The 23,846-nt window shown below is 36.5% G+C and overlaps 1 protein-coding gene across 7 annotated transcripts in view; it reads left to right on the forward strand.

The window, feature by feature from the left end:
- The window catches only part of WDR33 (WD repeat domain 33), a 123,160-nt gene that overhangs the window by 71,197 nt on the left and 28,117 nt on the right, over positions 1 to 23,846 (forward strand). For 4 of the 7 annotated variants that reach the window (XM_035702157.2, XM_035702159.2, XM_035702158.2 and 1 more), the window contains one exon: positions 20,880 to 20,948. The exons of 1 other annotated variant lie outside the window; for it this stretch is intronic. In XM_035702157.2, the coding sequence (XP_035558050.1) occupies positions 20,880 to 20,948 (69 nt within the window). Of the gene's footprint in view, positions 1 to 1,751; positions 10,749 to 20,646; positions 20,949 to 23,846 lie in introns of those variants that run through there. 2 more of the 7 variants (XM_025435925.3, XM_049097216.1) reach the window with 2 other exon arrangements.

Below are 23,846 nucleotides of genomic sequence, written 5' to 3' on the forward strand. Positions count from 1 at the left end.
TTTTATGGATTAGTTCATAAACTAGTCTTAATTTCTCCAAAATACACTAATAAGTTTCTAAAAGCTAATCTGCTGATGCCTCTTTCTGTTTTCCCTCTGAAGGTATTTTGATACAATTCTCTTTGAGACAACTTTACCCTTAGTAGCATGGCTTTAGAATAACATGTTACTTGGATTATGAGCCCAGTGAATTGTATCTGCTTTAACTTGCTGATAGTTTTAAATACTGTGTTGGTCCCTAGGGAACACCAGGAAGGCACAGCCACCACAGGGGGCCTGTGGTGCCTTTGAGTAGGGCTAGGTAGAATTTCTCCTGCTCAGAATCGTCCATCTGGAAAGGGAGGGAATGCCTTCTGTAATTTTCCTGACAGCTGGCAAGCTAAGCCTCCCATTTGAGTGTAGGACAGCTTAAGAGCTCTTACAACAGCTTTTTTTTATACCTTTCTATAGGAAAAAATTTCTGTAATTCAAATATGTCTTCTATCCCTATATTCTAGACCTGTATATAATAAATTGAACTCTACTTTCATACATAATCCTTTAAATATTTAAAAATGCCAAAATTTCTCTTAAGTTTCTTATCCAAGTTGAACACTAAATTTCCCTTTACTCTTTCTTGTGATTTCTGGACTCTACCACATTATCTCACATCAGGAATTAAGGTTCACCATTCTGCACGTCTGTTCTTACTGAATTGCAGAGGGCACAACACCACATGAATTTACTCTAAAACCTACATTTGTTTTTACATAAACCCATAAAACCATTCTAGTAAACTATAGAATTGTTGAAAACTTAATTACTGGACTTTACGTTTATCTCTATTTATAATTTTACATATTAAGTTTCTGTTAATTAAATTTAACATTACAATATCTCCTCGAATCCTATTATCTAGAGAACTAGTTTTGGATCACCTCTAAATTTGCAAAGCAGGCCATCTAGATTAATTAAAAAAATGCACAGGACAGTTGGTCTTGTAGCCCTTTCTGCAGACTTGCCTTGCTGGTAACAAACATCCAATGGAAACTTAGGTGGGAAATGGTCTTTCAGTTAGGCAGTTACAAAGCCATGATCCTCTGTTTTGATCTTTAGTTCAGAGGATTGCCTGTGGTTTGGCTATAATTTCCTTGATCAGTAATTCTTAAAAAAAAAAAAAAAAAGATTGTTTTAGTTATGACTTACCTCAAACCTCTGGTTTTCAGTGGAGGCAGTAATACCTTATAATGAGCATTTTGTAAAGATTTTTCTGTCTCACTTTTCTTTCTTTTTTTTTTTTTTTTAAATTAATTAATTTATTTATTCAGAGAGAGATAGAGGCAGAGACACAGGCAGAGGGGGAGAAGCAGGCTCCATGCCGGAAGCCTGCCGCGGGACTTGATCCCGGGTCCCCAGGATCACACCCTGGGCTGCAGGCGGCGCTAAACCGCTGCGCCACCAGGGCTGCCCTGTCTCACTTTTCTTTGAAAAAGTTTTATGCGTAGTAGTCATTGTCAGTGAAGATACAGAATGCTTTCAGCACTCTAAAGATTCCTTCATACCTTTTCCCAACCCAGGTCTTTTATTTGATAGTTTAGATCTTCAAAGCTATTTTCATTAAATTAATTTTCCCTTCTCTCTACTGTTTTTCAAGGCTTTTGTTGTTGTTCATTTGTGATTTTTTTTTCATCTCCCTTTCCCTTATGTAGTTTCCTTGACTTGTCTGTGTTTTTTTTTTTTTAAATATTTTTTTCTTTATTTATTTATGATAGTCACAGAGAGAGAGAGAGAGAGAGAGAGGCAGAGACACAGGCAGAGGGAGAAGCAGGCTCCATGCACCGGGAGCCCCACGTGGGATTCGATCCCAGGTCTCCAGGATCGCGCCCCGGGCCAAAGGCAGGCGCCAAACCGCTGCGCCACCCAGGGATCCCTTTTTTCAATTAAACATTTTTTAAAAAATTAAACATTGTTATTTAATTTATTTTTAAAGTGAACTCTCCTCCCAATGTAGGGCTCTACCTCATGACCCCAAGATCAGGAGTCACGTGCTCTATCAAACTGGGTTGGCCAGGTGCTCTTCTCAGTGTTCTTTTGAAAACATTATTTATTTTTTTCTGATTAACTTCTTTTACTAGTTTCCTGTTAATAAAAGCTACACAACAAAAGTTAGTATATAAAGAGACAGTACTGTATATTACCACAATCATAGGCTCTGGGACCTGGATGTTAAGTCACAGTTTAGCCCTTAGCAGATATGGGACACTGGGACAAGTCACATTACTGTGTCTGTTCGTTCTTTCTTTCTTTCTTTCTTTCTTTCTTTCTTTCTTTCTTTCTTTCTTCTTTCTTCCTTTCTTCCTTTCTTCCTTTCTTCCTTTCTTCCTTTCTTCCTTTCTTCCTTTCTTCCTTTCTTCCTTTCTTCCTTCCTCCTTTCCTTTCCTTTCCTTTCCTTTCCTTTCCTTTCCTTTCCTTTCCTTTCCTTCCTTTCCTTTCCTTTCCTTTCCTTTCCTTTCCTTTCCTTTCCTTTCTTTCCTTTCTTTCCTTTCTTTCCTTCTCTTTTTTTATTTTTTTATTTTTTAAGATTTTACTTATTCATGAGAGACACAGAGAGAGGCAGAGACCTAGGCAGAGGGAGAAGCAGGCTCTATGCAGGAAGCCCGATACGGGACTCAGTTCTGGGCCCCTGGACCATGCCCTGAGCCAAAGGCAGATGCTCAACTGCTGAGCCACCCAGATGTCCCTGTGTCTATTGGTTTTCATTTGTATAATGGGGATTGGTAATAATACTGACCTTCCTGAGTAGTTGTGAGAATTAAATTGGTTAATTCATGAGGAAAAAAAAAAAATCATGAGAAACATTACTGCCGTAAAGAATGTTTAATTGGTGTCAGCTATTATCTCATTTCCAAAGCTAATTTTAGAGCCTACTTTCACCTTTCTGCCCATTTAAGGATAAAAGTGGTTACTTCTGAAATGTATTTTAACTCATCTAAATATTTTTAGCCATTATCAGTTATCACAATTGTACCGGTTTCAACTTATAGCTAGTCCATAAATATGACCACTTGCTTAAACAAGTGATTTTCTAATATCTTCAGGTGTAAAAAAATTCAACACTTAGAATTAGCTTTTTATTATTGTTAATAATTATTTTTAAAAGATTTTATGTATTTATTAATGAGTGAGAGAGGCAGAGACAGGTAATGGGAGAAGCAGGCTCCATGCAGGGAGCCCGATGTGGGGACTTGATCCCAGTACCGCGGGATCACGCCTTGAGCCAAAGGCAGATGCTCAACTGCTGAGCCACCCAGTCATCGCTAGAATTGGCTTTTTTAAAAAAAGATCTGATATGGAAGCATTTAAAGTTTCTATTTTAATTGTTAGATGAATCAAATATTAAATGATTACCAGCTGTGGTCAATAAAAATTCTCAAAACATGGCTTCGTCCCTTAAGCAGCATTTCCAGCATTTTCCTAGGCCTTTTCTTTCATCGCCTCAAATGTATTTTGTCAATTGGGCAAGCACCATGGTGAATGGGAATGCAGGATACAGTGAAAATCAAGTCTTCACAGCATCATACTGCCGCAGACTGTGGTCTTTGGTGTCTAGACTGTTTCATTGAGACAACATTTCTTTTTCTCTGGGGGGAAGAACAAGTTTTTTCCTATTGACCAAATTTAATCACAGCAATTTCTTTTTAAAAAATTTTTATTTATTTTAATCACAGTAATTTCTAAACCCATTTAGTAATAAAGTTGGATGCGCTAGTGATAACTCTGGTAGAATGTCATTTCTGTTTGTCTTCTTCAATGAGTAAGGTGATCACTGGTAAGTTAGGAGTCTTGGGGAAACTGTAATTCTATATATTTTCTGTCCCAGTGGATGGGGTTTGTTGGATGGTGGAAGCTAAATCCTTACTTAGGGTGTAGCAGATACTGGCCCAACTGAAAAAGCGATTCTAAGAGTAAATAGGATGATATTAAAGGAGACACATTAGGAATTAAGGAGCACTGTAAGTTTAGTTAGTTCTGAACTTAAATTCTGTGTTTTTGAGATCATATAGCATAGTGTCCAGTTTTAATGTTCTGTGTGTAGGCCCTGAATGTTAAATAAGTAGAAGTTAGTGTTACTAATATTTTACATGTTAAAAAAAATAATATTTTACATGTTTTTGGAATGGTGAAGTCATTTTCTAGAAATTGATGGAAAAACTATTACATTTATATTTTTATTTCTTTAAAAGTTTTATTTATTTATTCATGAGAGACACACAGAGAGAGAAGCAGGCCCCATGCAGGGAGCCTGATATGGGACTCAATCCCAGATGCCGGGATCATGCCTTGACCAAAGCCAGATGCTCAACCACTGAGCCACCCAGGTGTCCCCCATTTATATTTTTAAAGGTATATTAATCTGGTTTTCGAGAACATTTTTACTTTTACAGATATAACAATTTATCATACAAATGTAAATGACTAAGGGTCTTTGGGGTAAAAATGAAATGTTTATTAAAACAAAAATTAAGAGAATTTGCTGGGCATTTTTTATTTGATTTAATAATTTCTCTGCTAGAGTTTAATAAATCCGTTACTATAGAGTATTTTAGCTCTTTGAACTGTTTTAAATTTAGGTTTTTAAAAATATTTTGGATTTTTTTTTAAAAGATTTTATTTATTTGAGAAAGAGCATGTGAGAGAGGGAGGTAGAGGAGGGACCAGCAGACTGCACTGAACATGGAGCCCAACGCGGGGCTCAATCCCAGGACCTAGAGATCCTGATCTGAGTCAAAACCAAGGGTGGTCCGTTGCTTAACCAACTGAGCTACCCAGGCACTCCTTAGACCCTTTTATTTTTATTTTTATTTTATTTTTATTTTTTTTTCCTTTTATTTTTTTTAAAGAAAATGGGTGGGGTAAGGAAGAGGCAGAAGGAGAGTCTTTTTTTTTTTTTAAGATTTTATTTATGAGAGAGAGCGAGAGAGAGAGGCAGACACAGGCAGAAGGAGCAGCAGGCTCCATGCAGGGAGCCTGATGTGGGACTCGATCCTGGGACTCCAAGATCATGCCCTGGCTGAAGGCAGGCGCTAAACTGCTGAGCCACCCAGGGATCCCCAGGAGAGAGTCTTAAGCAGGCTTCATACCTAGCACAGAGCTCCTCCATCTCACGACCCTGACATCATGAGCCGAAGCCAAAATCAAGAGTCAGACACTTAACCAACTGAGTCCTCAGGTGTCCCTGGACACCACCACCCCCTTTTTAAAAAGATTTTATTTATTTATTGGAGAGAGAACATGAGTGGGGAGGAGGGGTATGGGGAAAGGGAGAAGCACAGATTCCCTGCTGAGCAGAGAGCCCAGCTGGGGGCTCAATCTCAGGACTCTGGGATCATGGCCTCAGCTGAAGGCAGATGCTCAACTGACTGAGTCACCCAGGTGCCCTGCCCCTGGACCTTTACTTAAGGGAAAAAAGAAAAACAAGTCTCCTCGCACAGTGAAGAAGTAAGATGATGACACAGTTTTGATTTAGAAACTGGATATTAGATATTAATGCTCATGAGATGAAAGGTATTTGAAAGAGGAAAGTTTCAGTCCTGGAACAGGTATGCCAAGGGTTGTGATAGTCATAAAGGATAAAACTTGACATGGCTTCAGGTTTACACTGTAAAGAGAGAATAGTCAACATCTTGGTGTTTATTACTATTATTGTAGAATTACATTTGAATTAAATGTGCTAAAATTCGCTGGGCCATAAAGTACCTGTTCTTAAAAATTGTAAAAGAGATTTACAGAGGAGATTGGAGTTAGTGGAAAGGTCAACCTTTTTTTTTTTTTTTTTTTTTTAAGGTCAACCTTCTTCATTGGATTATTTCTAATACCCTAATACAAATACAGGTGAAAGGTTATATACCTACAATAAAATGTAACTTAGAATATTTACTCCATTGTACTCTAAAAGATCTAATACTTCCTTCACTACATGGGCTCAGGGAGACCACAAACTTCCTTTTCCTATTGTAAGTTACATAGGCATTACTTGGTATAGTAGGTATTCTCTTTGAACAAGCTTTGACATATTTTTTTAAAAAACTAGTTTTCATTGTTCCATTGAAGTCATAGTTTTGAACTGCATAAAGGCATCCCAAGATGAGTTTAAATCATCGCTCCTACTTATTGAATAATAAGGCTTTTATGATCCATTAAAAGTAAGTGGTAATGCACGTCCTACAACAAGACCAGATTGTAATATATACAACACTTTTATGTGCTAACAGATAGAGGGCAGTGTTGAAAAAATTTTCTCTCTCAACCAGAACTCCCACACACTGCAGGTTCTAAGAAATTAGGTTTCTTTGAAGACAATGACTTTAATGTGATGCTCCAAACTTACATGTTCCAGATTCAGGAAAGACGTAATAGGCACTTGGGAAAGTGGCATATATACCCCATGTCCCCATCTCCTAGACATGAAAATATTTTAGTTTTATCTGAAAGGTAGTTAATGAGTGCTTTATCTTCATAGGGTTTTAAAAAACTGATTATATGGTTAACAGTTAAAAAGGTGTTTTCTGCCTTATCTTTGGGGTAGGGAAGGGCTTTTAATAAATTATTATTCCCCTCAAGTTCTTCAAGACTTGAATTTTTAGCTCCTGTGTTAAACATATAGTTAGGAATAGCTTAGCTTTAAAATACTGGAATTTTTTTTTTTTTTTTTGTCAAAATGCTCATACTAGTGTCTATAGTAGATTTGTTTGTGTTATAAAAACTTTGTTCTAAGTTGGCATTCTTGGTTTTTATACCTCTGTCTAGTGTGATTCATACTTAAAAAATAACATTCAGCTGCAAAGTGGGAGATTTTGCACATTAAAAAAGGCTTTTAGTAAAAGAATATATACTAAAATCTTGCTTTCCTCTCACAGCTAGTCTGTTATCCAGGTTTTCCAGTGGTTATGGTGAACACTATTTAAAGAAAAAGTTACCCTCTTCTACCTTTTCCTTATACCTTCAACTTTATTATTGTTAGGTATTTTCTTAAAGTCCTTGTTTTAAAATACTTAGTTAGGCATGTGGGTATAGCCCATATACTTGAGCATGGCTCTGATTGAAAGGACTTTTGGTGACTCCTCCTGCTCGTTCTCCTAATTAACGTTGCTAGATGGGCTTTTCCTATATGCCTTAACAGTTTTCACTGTGATTGTCATTAATGTTTTTTATTTTTTCTGAACTTTTCAACACATTTTAGCATGGTCTTGACATTAAAAGCAAAATGGAAGAAATCTTGTACCAAAATTAGCCAAAGCTGCCCTCATTGTGAATTAGGAGATGTGTATTAGTAAGCCATATTTTAGAGTCCTTTTGTAACCCTAGAGCATGTAGTCTATTTTCATTCTACCATTAGTATTTACCCTTCATTCAGAGGCCACCAGGAACACACTTGTTACTGAATACGTTGGATTTATTACTCTCTGCAGCAAAGAATACAGACCATGGAGAACTGTGGGGTGTCTCAATAAGATGGTGTTACAAAGATTATAGTATAGGATTTGGGCGTTGGGTAATTTGGGGGAGGGTTCAAGGATTGACAGTTGTCACTCATTTAGCATAAGAGAGATACTTGGTATTTTGTGGGTTGTATATCTTGTTTTGTTTGACTTCATCCTGGTCTAGACAGTTATTTAGTGGGATCAGGAGAGCAAAATGATTTTGCTGTTAATGTCAGATCAGTCTGTAATAACATTGAGGCTTAACTGTATCAGTTTAGTTCTCAGTGGTCAGGGACTGCCCTTTTTTTTTTTTTTTTTTTTTCTTTTTGAACTTTCTTGAAAAGCATTTAAATCCAAACTGACTTCTCACTATATAGGAACTAGCTGGGAGTGGGGTGAGGGACCATGCTTCAATAGCAGTGACATTGGGCCTGTCACTGGAATAAGCTTCAGTGATACCAATAGTTATGTTTTTACAAAGCAGAGCAATTGAGCTTATCATGCATACCAGTTTTCAGCTGGCTAGAAGTAGTGGGTAAAATATGAACATGCTCTTTTTTTTTAATTAATTAATTAATTTATTTATTTAAAAATGATTTTATTTATTTATTCATGAGAGACACAGATAGAGAGAGAGAGGCAGAGACACAGGCAGAGGAAGAAGCAGGCTCCATGCAGGGAGCCCGATGCGGGACTGGATCCCGGGTCTCCAGGATCATGCCCTGGGCTGAAGGCGGGCACTAAACCGCTAAGACACCCAGGGATTCCCGAACATGTTCTTTTTAATAAAAATAAAATGTGTGCATTTGCATTAATCTCTGCGGGATCCTAAGGTTTATCTCATTAAACTTAGTGTCCAGGGATTGGTTTGTAGTGCTTCAGGAGTTGTTTCTATCTGGGACAAGTCAACTATTCACTTTCTAGATTGTCTGTGTTCATACAAAACAGCAAATACCAAAGCAATTTTAAAGGTTTTAAGACTTAAGAACTCTGTCAAATACTTTACAATTAAAAATTACAATAATTTAAAAAATTCCTTATGAACTCTCAGATTGACTTAAAGCAGGAAATGGACTATTTTTTCACAGCTCCAGCTGTCTATCTTAAAGACCACTAAGGGCAAATTTATATTGGTTCATTTACTCAAACAATTGCTATTAACTAAGTGCCAGGCCCTGGGTATGATGGATGGGTCAAATAGCCATTCCTGTCTTCTTGAGCAGTACTACTGATTGCTGATTTTTGTTTTAAAAGCATTTCTTAATGGTCTCTTCATTTCATATGTATTCTTGAATAAGCACTACATTACTATATTAGAGTACTCAGAAGAATATCCCTATGATTAATAAAGTAGTTTTATAGTTTTTGTAACTTTAAAAGTGGTAACTGTTTATGGAGCATCTGCTCGACAAGTCCTGAGGTACCTCTCTAAATGTGGAGGTCTTCAGAACAAAATTTGTGTTCTAGTAAACTACAAGATAAGCTTCTTTTATATCTTCGTCTTGAGTAATAGAAGGTATTCTCCTTAGTAATGAATCTTTTTATCATTTGGTAAAAACTGGGTAAGTTTTAGAGATAGAAAAGCTATATTTGTAGTTAAGACTTAACCATGAGTACCCATTAGAATTCTAAGCACTTTTTACTGGTGGTGTCACAGATGAGAGAACAAAAATATATAGTTCTGTTAGACAAGGTACATTATAGGCAAACCAGTCTTCTTCATATGATAATACTATATACCTATTGGTCTGTGGAACTTTCCTATAGAAATAAAGAACATAATCATATTTGGTCATTGAAATCTTCATAGCTGTGTGATAGCTTTGAATGTTTATAAGATCCTCAAAATCCTTTAAGAAAGGATTTATTTATTTTTAAAAGATTTTATTTATTTGGGAGGGCACAGAAGCAGGGACAGTAGCAGGCAGATGGAGAGAAGGAGGAGCAGGCTCCCCACAGAGCAAGGAGCCTGACGTGGGGCTTGATCCCAGGACACTGAGATCATGACCTGAGCCAAAGGCAGATGCTTAATGACTGAGCACCCAGGGGCCCCTAAGAAAGGATTTAGATTGCAAAAGTTTTTACATCTCGGTGCTTTTGGTAGAACAGTAGTAGCATTATAGTATGGTTGATTTGGACATAACTAAGAGTGGTAACATTTCAAAATAAGGTTTTTCTCCTAAAGACCATTCTACACAGAAAAGTGTATACATTTTAAGTTTTAAACACATGATACTGAACTATCATTTAGGTCTTACCAAATGTAGGTCTTTACCAAGTGCAGTACATATTTTTGCATAGGAAGAAGGATTCCAGAGTTACCACAGATTTCAGGATTAGTAAGGAACTTATTATATAACCCTTTTTATCAGTGTCTAAGTTAGATGTAGATGCCAGGAGACATCTTCCTATAACTTAGGCATGTAGGTTTGTGGTACGTTCTCTGGGTTAAAGTTCCTGGATAACGTTTTGTGTTTTGAAAGTAAATCTGGGCAGCAGCCCACTTTCATGATCCCCACAGAATTCACTCTTCCTATTATTTATAATAACGAGTAGATTTGCATTATATCACTTTTATAAGTGTCCATTTACCAGAAGGATTGATGTAGAATAGCACCAGTTTACTATATCTTTTCATAATTAATGATGTCTGTGAGTCTATTTGCGTATGTCATTTTTTCCCTATAAAATGGGAGGGGTAAATTTGATTTTGTATATTGTTACCTTTAAAATTTAATGATAGGAGAATATAGTATATTTGCTGTTTACTTGGTAAGTGACAAGGAAGAAGAAACTGTTACTGAACCTCTTCTCCAGCTCCTCGAAAATTCTAGGTACAGTCTTACTTGGGGCAGTCATAACTCATATCTGCAAGTGATTCTGGCTTTGAGTCCCACCTCTGCCACTGGGCAAGTCAGCAGTCTGAGTTTGTTTCTAACTCTGTCAAGTGGTGCTAATGAAACCTACCTCACAGGGTTGTTGTGAGGGTCCTAGAAATTCACAGAACACGCCTCTGCTCATGTGGCAGGCATGAAGAAAATGTGTGTTGCATATGTATAAGGAAAGCTGGCGGTAAAGAAAGTGACGTATTGAAGTGAATTTGCTTAAGAGGAGTTTGGACTGGTTAGGAAAGGCATTATAAAGGGTTGAAGAGGAGATGACTAGATCAAGAGTTGGGATGGGATATTATACACGATCATCCTATTTTCAGTAAGGGTTCTTAGAAGTGTCACTGATAAAATTAATTGTATTGTAAGCCACATCTAAATAAATAACATTGAAATGGAACTATGACTTATTATTTAAAGCTTTATTTATAGAGGTCCTCATACTATACTTCCACTGTCATCTCAGAACCACTGTATTCTCTTAAGACAACACTTCATTCCCACCATTTCTCTTGCACTGGACCCGAAATTCAGTTCTTTTCCTTTGTTTGGTTGCTTGCTTGTTTGATTTTTTAATAGATAACAATTTGAGTCTTCCCTGAGAACCATCAGCTGTTTTGTTTTGTTTTGTTTTTTTGAGTTCTAGTTAGGTCAATTGATACTTGAGCATAAAATATACTGAGTTCTATAGATCTATAGCAGAATATTCCTTTCATTGCTACTTTTTATGAGGTTTACAGTATCCTGAAAAGATATAAAGGCCAAAAAATGATACATCTTTGTGTTGTGAGTTGTTTTTTGGGGCATTTTTAATAGATGTTTTAAGTTTAGATCAGAATCCAATATTCTCTTGTTAGAGATATTTATATAACTAGCACCATGGTTACATTGTAAGTCTTCATTTATTTTATTATCCTTTAGTCTTTGATTTTTCTCCTTTTATTCTTGCCTTCTCTACAAATGAGGTAGTGAAAGAAAGATCATTTTTCAAGCACAGTTAAGGTTTTGAAACCTTCACTCTGCCACATGGCTTTGATTTTTCTTTGTTGAGTGTGATGACTGAAGATGGGAATTATAGAATCGAAACTGAGAACTTCGTGGTCCCACATGCCCCAACATCACACTACTCCCACAGAGCATAGATAGGCTCTGTTGTTGCAGATACTTGGCTAACCAGCAAATCTCTCTTTGGGAAACATTGATGACACAATTCAGTGACTATATGTTGTTGGCTAGCAAAGAAATGTGTAAACTGTGGTCATACATATGCGCACGTGTGAATACAACCATGAGACTGAAACCCACTATCAGTGTGTTCCCACTAGTTAAAATGGATTTACTTTGCTTTCTCCACATCTTGTTGTCGTGTCCCCAGGAAGATGACAGATGATGAAAACAAAAGCAGACTGACTGCATAACAGTTAATTGACCTGTGGGGATAACACTTGAAATCTTGGCTTTATTAGCAATGCCATTGTGTAACCAACTAAGCTGAAGATTAAATGCAAAATTAAGATGCATTTTTTCCATTAGTCATGCATGGCAACAAGTATATTCTGTGTATCACATGAAAGTAAGATTTGGAGAGTACTATAAGGTCTGGATTCACACATTCCCACCATGTGTCATATGGAAGGCTGAGATCTGTGGTGCAGCAGTGTTGGGGGAACGGAGGGGTGGAAAGGTAAGGAAAGAACTGGGTGGGATTAACGTGGAAGTTATCTTTTTGAGAATTTTCTGCTTTTACAAAGGTAATTAATAAATATTCATAAAAAGCTCACACAAAGAGAAGTAAAAAGTCAGTTTCTCTCTCCCCTTTTTCAATCTTCTATCCAAAGTTCACCACTATTCTGTTGTTAATACTTTGGTGTGTATGTTTCCACAATTCTTACACATATACAAGAAGATCTTAAAAAAAAAAAACCAACTATATGAAATGGGATTATACCACATCTATTCTTTTGTTGTTTGCTTTTCTTGTGATATGATATATCATGGTCATCTTTCTGTATCCTTACTACTCCACAATCTTTTTATTTGGTAGCTATAACATTCCATAGCATGTATCTACCATAACTTACTTAACCATTTTCATTGACAGATGTGTAGGATTTACAAGATTTTTACTAAGAGTTGTACACTAAGCTTCCTCTATCTTTATATTTGCTGCCAATCTTGTAAATTTTAGGATAGACAGCTATGAACTTAATGGATCAAACCGTATGAACATTTAAGCTTTTGAGAGAGATTTTTTATTTGTCCTCACAGTCCTGGAGTCATTAATGATAAAGCTTAAGGATGTTGTTGTGGTCTAGCCAAAAACTAAAGATAAAAGAATTTTCCCACCATTTAAGAATATGATTTTATTTTTAAAAATTATAATCTCACATGGAAAAGTCTTTTCTCCAACATCATAGCAGGATGGAATTTGAAATATAAAAATACGCCAATCCTTTGCCACTCCCCAGATATAAAATTTTAAAACTAATTTGTTTTTATTCCTGTGGTTACCATTAGAATTTAGAATAATATATTTCTTGGTATATCTGTCTGATGTGGTGTCTCTTTACTTCCTGTCATGAAAGACGAGGAGTTTTGTTTACTATACTGCCACTGTGCCTTCTGCCTTCTGGGTTTTGTTATTATGAACTGTGGTTGTTTTGATCATTTCCTATAGCTTTAAATGCTCTTAGTTTGTTAGTTTTTTTGGGCCAACAGCTTGAAGCAACCTCCCTTGACTCACCATTATGGTAACGAAGTCTGTACCCTCAACGTCTTTCTATTTTTTTCTCCTTTCCCTTTACTTTCAGATGTCGTCAAGAATTTTAGTTTGCGGGATGCCTGGGTGGCTCAGTCGGTTAAGCGTCTGCCTTTGGCTTTGGTCATGATATTAGGGTCCTGGATCGAGCCCTGAATTGGGCTCCCTGCTCAGTGGGGAATCTGCTTCTCCCTCTGCCCCTTCCCCCTCCTCATGATCTATTTCTCTCAAGTAAAATCTTTAAAAAAACTTTTTCCCACTTTGCTTTAGTTTTTCTTGCAATTTCTAATTTTTTTTTGTAATATCGCTAAAAGCTTTTATCATAGCATTTTAAAAGACTTTAATTTTGCAATTATAGTACATGGATTTTGGTTTTAATTTTGAAGACATGACTTAGTCGGTTCTCTTACTTCCTGCTCTGCTTTTAACTATCTTTTACGCCAGTCATACTGGACTTTAAATTTCTTTTTCAGAAACAGTGTTTGGAGGTAAATTTCAAAATCCTATGTATGGAGAGGTCTATAATTTGCTATCATACTTGACTCTTAGTTTGTCTGGGTTGTGAATTCCTGATTCTAAATCCTTTTACCTTAGAATTGTGAAGGCCTCCATTACCTGTTTATCAATATCAGATGCTATTCTGGTTCTCATTATTTTGTATATAATCTAGTTTCCCTCTCTGAATGTCTTTGAAATGATCTCTCTCAGCAAACTTGTTTTTACTATACTACCACACCAGTGTTTAAATATTTTAAACATCCATCTTTTTTGTCTTGCTTTAATTTGCAATTCCAAATCTTTATTTCATTCAAAGGATTCTTTTTTCTTTATCATTTTGTATTGTCTTTGTCTTACGGAATTCTTAATATATTCATGTTGGTCTTCTTGGAGCTATCTGCCTTGATTACCATTTCTTTCATATTTTCTGTTTCTCTCCTTTACTTTTAAGATTTGGAAGATTTCTGTTTTCCAGAATACTATCTTCGTTCATGCCTAGTTTGTTATCTAGCCCTTCTGATCAAATTTTTATTTTAGCCATTGTGTGTGTAATTTCCAAAATCCCCTAGTGCTTCTCTTGTATTTTTACTTTTCATAGTGACCTGTTTTGTTGCTTGTTTTAAATGAATATACCCCTTCAAACTTTAGCATAGTAATTGAAATACTTGTGTGTTTGGTTTGATCTCATACCTATTTTCCCTTAATCTTTCTTTTTCCTGGTCAACTTTTCTCAAATGTCTAATAACCCCTGATTGGTTAAATTTGAATGAAGATTTGTATTGGTTAGCATAAGTAGCTGTCTTTCATTTCTTTCATAGTTGAGTAAGTCCACTTATCCAAAGGCTCCTCCCTTGGATGATAGCCCTCACTGTGGACTGTGTGTGTGTGTGTGTGTGTGTGTGTGTGTGTGTGTGAATGAACTAGGCGGGGAAGGACAGGCTTGGAGTAAGCAGCAATTGCCACAAACCAGTGGATTGTATTGTGAGGTGGAATGCTTGGTTTACTTCACTCTCAGATGGAATGCCTTTCTTTCTCTCTTCCTTCCTCATCCACCTTCCCTCTCCTATCTCTTCTCTTCTTCCTTCCCTTCTGTCTTTCCTTCAGGGTCATAGTGTAGCATTGCCACACAAGCTTTGTACTGCATTCTTCTCCAGTCTTAAATCCTGTTCTTGGGTTTCTTCTAAGACGAACTTTTGCTTTGTTTAGAAAGCAGTTGTCTGGCCTTAGCTGAGGGTAGCTGGTCTGTATAAGTGAGAAGTCAACAGGGGCCTGGACAAGTTGCTTTATGAAGGGTTCTGTAATTACCATCATTATAACATCACAGCCTTTATCACTGAGCTGTCATGGAGCTTAGAGCCTTTTTTCCCCCCTACGTTTATCCCAACGTGGTGTTTGAACTCATGACCACAGATCAAGAGTCACATGCTTTTCTGACTGAGCCAGCCAGGTGCTCCTGAATCTTTTTAAGGCCTCTAATAGCCTTCCGTGTGTTTTGGGTTTTATTTTTTCTGCTCTGGCCCATTTATTTTTGGAGAATGCTCACATTTGGGTTGAATGTTTTTGAAATTTTAATAAAATTCATGGTCAGTATCAGTCTTGGGAAATGAACTGTATCCACTCTAAACCTTTGAAAATAATCTAGGAAGGGGATTGCAGACATCATTTCGTTTAGTACTAAAATCATGATTTATTCCAAGATACTATTTTATTTTATTTTATTTTAAAAAATATTTTATTTGAGATACTGTGAGAGGGAGAGAGAGCTGGATCAGGGGAGCAGAGGGAGAGGGCTCTGCAGGGAGCCTGACGTGGGGCTCGATCCCAGGACCCTGGGATTATGACCTGAGCAGAAGGTAGAAGCACTGAGCCACCCCCAGTGCGCCACAAGATATAATTTCTTTTTTACATTAGTGACCTAGAAACAATTTCTGTTACTTCCCTCCTTGTGTTCTACTTACATGATTTTTCCATTTCTTAAGAAATAGTATGTATTTAAGTTTTTAATCATGTATTTGAAGCTTAAGATATTCCATGGCAATGGGTGATTTAGAGGTAAGTGATTAATTAAAGTCACTGAAAGACACTTGAGTTAATAAGCCTAGTATTTTTCCTGTAGGTTTCTTTCTCCCTAGAAATAAGTTGATATTCTTTTTTTTTTTTTTTTTTTTTTGATATTCTTTAAAGATAGAGAAAATGTAGCGAGAGTCATGAAACATTTACTCCATAAATATAAGGCTCTGGTGTTGGAGACTGCATTTTAGTCTAGTGGAATCAATAGTTAAATCCATCAACTATCTATCTATCTATCTATCTATTTATTTTTTTATTTTTTTATTTTTTTATTTTGATTTAATTATTTAAAACATAGACAAAGTAATAAAGACAATGGTGACCCCCATTTTAGATTTTTTAGTTCTGAGTGAGAAATGGTGTTAGGTCAAGTTCAGATACTTGGGTTGGATGTTGGTAATTAGAGTTGGTAATTAGGTAAAATTAGGTTAAAAAAGTATTCTTTTCTCAGCAGTTGCTTGAAAACAAATTTAGCAAAAGTCTTAAGTCTTACTTAGTGGGAGTATTTTTAAATTGAGCCATTTTCTGCTTTCCTATCCTCTGTTCATAGTAGAAACGGCTCTTGCTGGATAACCAACTCTCTATGGAAATATCTGTCCCCATGCAAAATTTTTCAAGGCAGATTGGATCAAAATAAGAGCTTTTAATTATCGGCTGTTCAAAATGTGTGCCAGGCATGGTGCTGAATTATTTATTATACCTTATTTAATTTCTGAAACAATCTGATAATTGAGTAACCTTTGTTTACACTTGAAAATATTAAGGCTTAGCAGGTGTTAAATAAATTACGTAAGGCCATAACTGGTAAATTACATCTGACATTTAAATAGATCAGTTTTACTCCAGATTTTTTTTTTTACTATCAACTACTGTATAGCGTATGAGCACTAAACAATGTGCCAATATGAATTAAAGTATATTGAACATATCTTTTCTTTGATTTCAAATAATACTGTTTCGACACTACCCGTTGCATGTGCTCCTATTGGACAAAGCTAATTTCATCTCTTGGGTTTTTCTTCTTGTGAGAGGGAAGCATGGTAGATTATACGTGGAAATGAGAATTTCTGTGATTTAGTTGTGATGCTACTCAGAGAGGAGAGCAGAATTAAACATTGATCTCTTTCCCCTAAAAATACAATTTTGGTTTTTAATACAATGTGCATAGATGTATTTTTTGCTCTCTTGGCTTTTCTTCATTTATGCATTTAGTAGACTACAAGAATATGGCAGATTTTAATCACTTCCACAAGGAAATGCTGGTATTGTTTATAGTATGTCAAGTTTAACTTAAAGTGGCTTGGATTTTCACATTTCCTATTATTTGTTACTTGGTTTCCACATTTCTAGAATGGTAAGGAGTTTTTTTTCCTTTTTGAGATCTATAGGAAAAATAAAGAAAAAAAAATGTTTTCATTTGGTTGGGTAGTGAATTGTAAATTCAGTTTTCCTCCTCTTTAGCACTGTCAGAATCTTGTTCCAGTCTTCTGGAGCCAGCGCTTTAATGAGAAATTTTATGGTAGTTTGTAGAATGTCATCCAGTTGGGATTATCTGATGTATTTCTCATGATTAGTTTTGGTTTTATGGGATTTGAGGCAGAAGATCATAGAGGTAATGTGCCGTTTTCATCACATCACAGCAAAGATTATACCTCAACATGGTCTAATGTTGACCTTGATCACCAGGTTGAGGCAGTGTTGGAGTCTCCATTGTAGGGCTACTGCCCTGACCCCCTTTCCATACTGTACTTTTTGAAAGAAGTCATGAAGCACAGCTCACACTAAAGGTTTGGGGAATTATACATAAGTTATTTGGAATTTTCATGCACAGGAGACTCCCCCCGCCCCCTTATTTATTAATTTTTAAAAAGATTTTACCTATTTATTCACAAGAGACACCAAGAGATAGAGAGACAGAGACATAGGCAGAGGGAGAAGCAGACTTTATGAAGGAAGCCCATGTGGGACTCGATCCTGGAACTCCAGGATCACGCCCCGAGCTGAAGGCAGACGCTCAACCGCTGAGCCACCCAGGCATTCCTCCGCACCCCCCCCCCTTATTTATTTTTATTCACTTATATCACTGTGGACTAATGAGTATTTATGTGGTTGTTTTTACTATGAGAAACTAAGTAATATAACCAGCTCCCAGTTTTCTTATTTCTGCTTTGAAACAGAAAAAGAGATAATGGTCAAGATCCAATTGGAGTGTGATGCCATCTTAGATTACTTATTTATAGAAAAAGTTCTCAGTAATAGCTTGAAATTACAGTCTTCTGGGAATCCTGTGAATAGACCCTGCCGCTAGCAGTTATTTAGGGGTTCATGTAACCTTGTTCTGATGCAGGTAAATTTCTTTAACTTTGCCACTATTGCCTTCCTTAGTAGTAGATGAATAGAATTCTATAGGGAGCCACATTTCCCAAAAATGTGCGAATATACCTAAGTAGATACTGGCAAAACACAGAGATTCAAAGGACAGTTGATGCTGTACATGGCTATGATTACTATGGGGGGCAATTAATTATGTCACATTTGGCCAGGATTCTGTGTTACTTTTATCTATCTAAACCTCCAACTTTAAGACACAGTGTCCTTAATCTGGCCAACTAAGGGTGATGAACCACTTTACTGTTTTCATCTGATTTTCAGAAGGATGGCTTTCCCTAGAAGTGCCCTAACGTATCATTGTCTTGTTTTCCTGTTTGATCCTGCTTTTTTTTCATTAGGGCTTTTAGTCATGGCTTCTTTTCATTCTTGGCCAACTGCTGGCACTAGTGACTTTACTGTTATTATTGTAGCATACATACATAGGTTGTGCTCTTTCTGATAGTCTCGCTATTGCCAGACCTTCCTATCATTCTTTTAAAGTTTTTTTGGTTTTTATACTTAACTTTATAGTTTTTCAAGTGATAACTATATGCTACTTTTTTAAAGACTATTATACCATCTGTGTATTACTATTGAATTATGAACATGTGCAGAAATGTTTGCTAGAGAACCTTGACTCTGATTACACACACACACACACACCAGTGCACACTTTTTCATAAAGGACATTGTAGCTGGTTTCTGCCTTGTGTGTGGGACATCAGGTATCTCCCACCTCAGACTAATGAATGGCTGATAGGCTTTGTGATACTGGTTGTTAATATTTGGAACAATAAAATAGCAATGAGGTTTAAAGAATACTCAGTTGCATTCCTTCCCTTTAAGCTGCTTTGATGAATATTCTACAAAATAGCTTTTTTTTTTTTTATAAATTCTTTAAATTAAAAAATAGAAAAAGAGCCAACAAAGGGGAATTTGCTCTTGGGCAGGAAGCATGCTGAAAATCTTCTGTTTTTTGTTTTAAAAAATTTTTTTTAATTTTTATTTATTTATGATAGTCACACAGAGACACAGAGAGAGAAAGAGAGGCAGAGACACAGGCAGAGGGAGAAGCAGGCTCCATGCACCGGGAGCCTGACGTGGGATTCGATCCCCGGTCTCCAGGATCACGTCCTGGGCCAAAGGCAGGCGTTAAACCGCTGCACCACCCAGGGATCCCTGTTTTTAAAATTTTTTAAATTTTTATTAAAGATTTTATTTATTCATGAGAGAGAGAGAGAGAGAGGCAGAGGCACAGGCAGAGGGAGAAGCAGGCTCCATGCAGGGAGCCTGATGTGGGACGCCTGATGTGGAACTCAATCTCAGGACCTTGGGATCACAACCTGAGCCGAAGGCAGATGCTCAACCACTGAGTCACCCAGGTGCTCCTTTCTTTCTGCTTATTACAACAGAAGAATATAAAGGATCAACACTCATTCTGTACACTCTCAGGCAATGGTTTGGGAAACAAATATAGATTTTCCTGTTGCATCAGACATCTGATTGTTTTTCTCCCTTTCATAGTTCTCAGGATTTTTCTAAATACAGTCTTTACAGTTGACTCAAATGGAAATTGTACTTTTCTCTATCACACCCTTCCTCCATATTATTGTATAAGTTTAATAGTCTGATACATGTTTCAGCAAAACTTACACTTGTATATATTTTTATTGGACTCAGAAGTTATGTCATATATTCATAAAAATTTTTTGCTTTGATGCCAGAAGTAGTTACATGGCGTTAGTCTTATGAGATGTATGCTTAATTTCAGTTTTCAGATAAGATTTATTTAGAGAGATGGTGCATGTGAGAGGGTGAGAGAGAGAGTGAGTGTGTGAGTGGAGGAGGGCAGGGGCAGAGGGAGAAGGGAGAGAGAATCCCAAGCAGACTTCACACTGGGTGCAGAAACCCATGTGGGGCTCCATCCCAGGACTCCGAGATCAGGACCTGAACTAAAACTAAGAGTCAGACACTTAACCGACCCAGGTGCCCCTTAATTTCAGTTTTTAATCTACTTGACAATTTCTTTTAGGTCAGCCTTTGTGAGTCTTCTATATAAATACATGGTACAGATAGTAGAAACCATTTTACTTGTATATACAAATTAAATGTGTGATTTAGGTAGGAGATTGGCAAATTTATTATATATCCACTTTTTTTGTTGTTTACTTTTTTAAAAAGATTTTATTTATTTATTCATGAGAGACACAGAGAGGGGCAGAGACATAGAGAGAGAAGCAGGCTCCTCACAGGGGAGCCCAATGTGGGACTCGATCCTTGGACCCAGGATCACACCCTGAGGCAGATGCTCAACTGCTGAGCCACCTAGGCATCCCTATCTCCTTGTTTCATTTGAGTTTTTGTGTTTGCATACTGGATACTCTTCTGACACTATGCATGTCACAATTTTTTATAACCTGATAAACATTTTTGTGTTACCACTCAATTGTGTCAAATTCTTATATTTTGCTGTGCTTTTTTCTGAATTTTTTAAAAGAACACATTACAGTATGGTGCCCCCCTTTTACGTGCCCCCCTTCTCAATACACTTTCTCTTTTACATGCCCCCCTTCTCAATACACTTTCTCTTTTTCCCCCGAAGGTGTCCACTCTCTTTGATTTAGGTTCATCATTGCCAAACAACATAATCTAGCATTTCAAAATTTCTCAGATTCATCTTCTGAGGGACTTGGAAGTGCTTTGAAGTAAAAAGACTCATGCTCAGATTCTCACCTGCAGATTTATAACCTATATTGAAAGCACCGAAGGCTCTCAGACATGGGAAAAAAATAATTTAATTTTTAAAATTTACCATTGTCCTCTCTTTGACCACAGAACTCCTCCACCCAGGATTCTGTGCTCTGTTGTGGCTTGGAACATGCTTCTTGAAAACACTGTTTAGAGGTATATGGTTTCCATGATTGACTTTCCATTTAATTTTATAGATGTTTACTAATGTCACTTTCTAGATTTAGATAACAGAAGTATTAATAATATTACTTTCAGTTGATGTTGACTGTTGGATCAAAAATATTTAAAATCATTTTGCAAAAAAGGGAGGTAAAATGTTAATAAATTGCATATTCATTGGCCAGCGTACAAGTTACTTAATGCTGTTTCATCTTTTTAAAATTCTTGAGTCCGCTAATCTATTGAATACTGAAATGTCTGGCTGTAGACCATGGCAACAAACACCCTTTGCCTTAAACTGATCTGTTACATTTTATGTTTCTGTGGCTGGAAGTAGACTGAGTTTGTTGTTAATGTTTGATGCATTTTCTTAAATAACAGTTCTTCAACTGTTAATGTACAAGATGGTACTTGAATTCTTTGTTTGATTTTTCCTTCCTGTATTAGAAAATCTTGGTGCTTTTTGTAAGTTATGTATAAAAGAAATTTTCTTAAGATTTGTTTATATACTGGTCTGATCCAGGAAAAATAAAATGGGAAAATGAACACTATTTTTGACCTTCAAATAAAACTATATTGGTTTTCAGACTGTTTACCGAGCCTTGGGGTCATATCCATTGTGTTAAGGCAGGACAATTTACCTGTGTGGGATAATAGGTCCCTTAGGATGTGGTGAGGGTGTGGAGGAGAGATGAGGTTCTTGAAAAATATACAAAGACACACAGTTTAGATACAATATCACAGAAACCTATAAAGGAAGAGTGGAAAATCAGACCTCATTCCTTTACTGGCTTCTAGCTGTCACTACCCTACAGCTTATGGTTCTGAGATAGGAGATGATAAATAGGGAAGCCTTTCACTTTGTATAAAAATACACCTGGAACTGTTTACAAAATATCAAAGACTAAACCATCTGCCCTGCTATTAGAATTTTAGGGTTTATTAAGGAGTCTCTGCATTTTATTTCTAGGATCTCCCTTAAAACACACACACACCCTCAGCAGCTTTTCATTAGTTAGGAGAAATTGTTTTGCATTCTGCATCTTGCTATTTTAGCCATAGTTATGTAACATTTTTTAAAGGAGATTTTTCTGTTTTCATTTGTGGAGAAAAGTCTCTAAAGAACCTGTGTTGTTTTGTTAGCTTAATTTAGTCTTTGTTATGAAAACATTTTTATTCTAATTTTCCTGAAAGTTATTGTATCTGGACCGTATGATTCCCCAGTGTTCAGTCCTCATTTTGTTTGGTGATCACATATTTTAGAGATTGACCTCCATAATAAGAGTTCAATATGTGCAGGCAGCCCGGGTGGCTCAGCGGTTTAGCGCCACCTTCGGCCCAGGGCCTGACCTTGGAGACCCGGGATCGAGTCCCGCATCGGGCTCCCTGCATGGAGCCTGCTTCTCCTTCTGCCTGTGTCTCTGCCTCTCTCTCTCTCTCTCTCTCTGTCTCTCTGTCTCTCATGAATAAATAAATAAAATCTTAAAAAAAAAAAGTCCAATAAGTGTTGCTGTTAACGTACACTTATTTTGAATTAATGAGCCAGTGAAAGAGCACATAAATGACTGTGAAAGAATGATCAAGTGGAATAAGTAAAATTGTTTTCTTCCCATTTGTTATAAATCCTAATGGTTATATTTTGCAATTATTCTTTTTTTTAATACATTTATTTTTTATTGGTGTTCAATTTACCAACATACAGAATAACTAGTAAATTAAACAACTTTGGTGTGTCTGACACAGTCTACAAAGTAGTGCTACCAGTCTCCCAAAATATGCTAATTCTGTGACCATTCATTTAGCTAGGACCAAAGAGAGTGTTAGCTAGCTAAGAAATGATGCAAAATTCACTCCCTCCAAGGCTTAAAAAGTAACCCAGTATGGTTAATTTATAATATCTTTGGGTGGAGTTAGGTCATGGTTGCCACATTCCTCTCTTTTTTTCCCCCACATTCCTTTATTCTTAATAAGACTCTGGTCTTCAGAGTCAATCTGATTACTTCTCAGAAAGGTAAAATAAATAATTCTTACTTATTTTTAAATTTTACCCCTAAATTCTTTTCTTATGTAGTTCTGAGACATGGAAAGGTATACAGAAGTTTGTCTACTACAACCTGCTCAGTTACATTTGATTGAGAAGTGAAATGAAAGGAACTACAGTTGACCCTTATACAACACTGAGGGAGCTGGTTAGAGGTGTTGATCCTTCACTGCAGTCTAAGATCTACGTATAACTTTTGACTCCCTAAAATCTTTACTGATAACCTACTGTTGCCCAGAAAGCCTTTCTGATAACATAGTTGATTACCACATATTACCGTATGCTGTATGTATTATATGCTATATTCTTAACAATAAAGCAGAGAAAAAATGTTAAAAAGAAAATCATAAGGAATAGAAAATACACTTATAATACTGTATATTGAAAAATATTTGCATTTAAATAGTCCTGCACAGTTCAAACCCCTGTTGAAGGGTCAACTGTATTTTGCCACTTCATTTGGATGTTGAATTTAGTAGCTGAAAGGAAGATAGCAATGGGAAGAAAATTTGGGCTACCTCTGGCACTGGCCTAGCCCTTTTAGGCATCAGTTTCATGTGACAGCTTCAGGGCTGGATACCTTTGCAGGTCTTGCCTAGCTCTTGTAGCAATTGAAGATACCTTTTTTTTGGTTATTTATTATGTAACTGAATAAAAATAACATGGGAACTTAAGTAGAAACTTTCTTTAAAATGACTGTAATTTAAATCAGTGTTGTTCAGTAGGCCTTTTTTGTGATGATGGAATTACTCTAGATCTGTGTTATCCAGCATACTAGCCATTAGTCACATGTGGCCATTGAGCACTTGAATCATCACTAGTGTGACTGAGGAACCTAAATTTTAACTTTG

Source organism: Canis lupus, chromosome 19, assembly GCF_003254725.2.
Source record: "Canis lupus dingo isolate Sandy chromosome 19, ASM325472v2, whole genome shotgun sequence".
NCBI classification, from domain to species: domain Eukaryota; kingdom Metazoa; phylum Chordata; class Mammalia; order Carnivora; family Canidae; genus Canis; species Canis lupus.